Source organism: Lottia gigantea, assembly GCF_000327385.1.
Source record: "Lottia gigantea unplaced genomic scaffold LOTGIsca_689, whole genome shotgun sequence".
In the NCBI taxonomy this organism is placed as follows: Eukaryota; Metazoa; Mollusca; class Gastropoda; family Lottiidae; genus Lottia; species Lottia gigantea.
The window spans coordinates 9,004-11,280 of record NW_008710345.1 but is presented as its reverse complement, the minus strand read 5'-3'; the positions used below and the strand labels follow the sequence as shown (position 1 = coordinate 11,280).

The following is a 2,277-nucleotide window of genomic DNA, read 5'->3' as shown; positions in this document are numbered from 1 at the left end:
ATTATTCTTTTCATTTTTTAACAAAGCAGTAATAGATATACCTGTCATTATAAAGCCATGCTAGAAACTCGGTAGATCCCCAGTATGTGTCAGGAGCTTCATAATCCCCGTCAGACCATACAATATCAGGTTGGTATTTATTAACTATCTCATAAAGGGCAGGCATAGCTTTAGTCTAAATATAATGAACAAAATGTACATATATAAAATTGATATAGGCCACTAAACAGAAGCAATTTCAGATAAACACACCGACATTGAATGTTAAAAATTATCAGAAGCACCGATACATCACCAGTATGTGTTGATGATTCGTGTACAAACTTGAAAACTAAATGTGAGGATAGCATTGCATACATGAGCTATTATACATTATCACATATTTGTCACAATTACATCAAAGGAAGCTTTCGTCGACCTCAGTGAATGAAACAAAGCCTTGAACTCCGCTCTGTCACAACGATTTTATAGCTTTATTGAAGCCACCAGGGCGTCGAAGTAAAATTCATACGAAATAATATTAAGTTATAGAGGAAATAATATCAAGTTATAGATACAATGCCTAACTTTACCTCAGTTTTACCCTGAATTAAATTTCATCGAACGTCCGATGTGTTTAATTTATTATTTCCACATAAATTTAGATGTGAATCTCGGGATTATTTTGTAGTTATTTTATTTTGTTATTTTAATGTTGACTGTGAAAACATCAATTTACTAACTAATACTTACCCTAACGAAATCATATGACTTCCAGTTATTCGCTTTATCATTAATGTACAGAGGGTTGAGCCATTCATACAGACAGTGATACAAACCGAAATGTAGATTTGTTTTTGTCCTTATGGCTGTCATAAGTTCTCCTAGAAGAAAGATAGACACTCAATTAGATTATTTGGAAAACTATTTTTGGTTTCCGTTATCAAGTAACGCGGTCATTATGATACACATCAAGAAAACGAACTTTCGATACTGAGCGAAAAACGTTTTTATATTAAGACTGTGATTGACAAAAAATACACCCCCATGAATGTTCAGTCTATAGGCATTTTCTGTTGTTATTTACATTTTTATAGGCATTTGTAACCGATGACGTCAAATGTTCCACGTGAGAAGGGTAATGATACCCAAAGCCCTATACATCTATATATTTCTTTGATGACGCCATGGAAGTGACGACAGTGTTAAGCCACAATGGCTAGTGAAATCGGGCTGTAACGATTTTGCTTATCAACTGGTAAAGAAAGCAAAAAAAAGATAGCTTGCCAGGCAATATACGCCCACTGGCAGTTTTGATTTATGAAATATTCAACCTTCAGCGCGGGACTGATTAATAAAACCAAGTTTTGTCAAAATGCAACAAGAATCATGCCTTTTAGTGTTTAAGAGCTAACTTTGAAAGAGTTTTCAAGAACAAGGGCAATAACTCATACTAAATATTTTTCAATTCTTCTGATTTTCAATAGGGTTCATCCTAGGGTGATTACGAACATTCACACCAAGTTCAAAACCCTTCAAGAATTGTGCCTTCTAGAGTGATAACGAGCTAAAGATTGAACGCGTATTCAAAAGCAAGGGCAATAAATCATACTAAATATTTTCGATTTTTCTGATTTTCAATAGGGTTCATTCTTGGGTGATAACAAACATTCATGCGAAATTTCGTCAAAATCCGTTAAACGAGCTAAAGATTGAACGCCAAGGGCAATAACTCATACTAAATATTTTTCTGATTTTCAATAGGGTTTAACCTTGGGTGATAACAAACACTCATGCCAAGTTTTGTTAAAATCCATCAAGAATTGTCCCTTCTAGAATGTTTACAAGATAAAACTTGAATGCGTTTTCAAGAACAAAAGCAATAACTCATACTAAATATTTTCGATTTTTCTGATTTTCAATAGGGTTCATCCTTAGGTGATAACAAACATTCATGCGAAATTTCGTCAAAATCCGTTAAACGAGCTAAAGATTGAACGCCAAGGGCAATAACTCATACTAAATATTTTTCTGATTTTCAATAGGGTTTAACCTTGGGTGATTACGAACATTCACACCAAGTTTCATCAAAATCCATCAAGAATTGTGCCTTCTAGAGTGTTTACGAGCTAAAAATTGAACGCGTTTTCAAGAACAAGGGCAATAACTCATACTAAATATTTTTCTGATTTTCAATAGGGTTTAACCTTGGGTGATAACAAACACTCATGCCAAGTTTCGTCAAAATCCATCAAGAATTGTGCTTTCTAGAGTGTTTACGAGCAAAAAAATGAACGC

The 2,277-nt window shown here is 33.9% G+C and overlaps 1 protein-coding gene across 1 annotated transcript in view; it reads right to left on the bottom strand.

The window, feature by feature from the left end:
* Positions 1 to 46: 46 nt before the first annotated feature.
* LOTGIDRAFT_95029 (hypothetical protein) overlaps positions 47 to 2,277 on the bottom strand; it is a gene marked incomplete at both ends in the record, with an annotated part of 10,774 nt that continues 8,543 nt past the window's right edge. Inside the window, 2 exons of the mRNA XM_009065209.1 lie at positions 47 to 175; positions 733 to 863. Of these exons, the coding sequence (XP_009063457.1) occupies positions 47 to 175; positions 733 to 863 (260 nt within the window). The remainder of the gene's footprint in view (positions 176 to 732; positions 864 to 2,277) is intronic.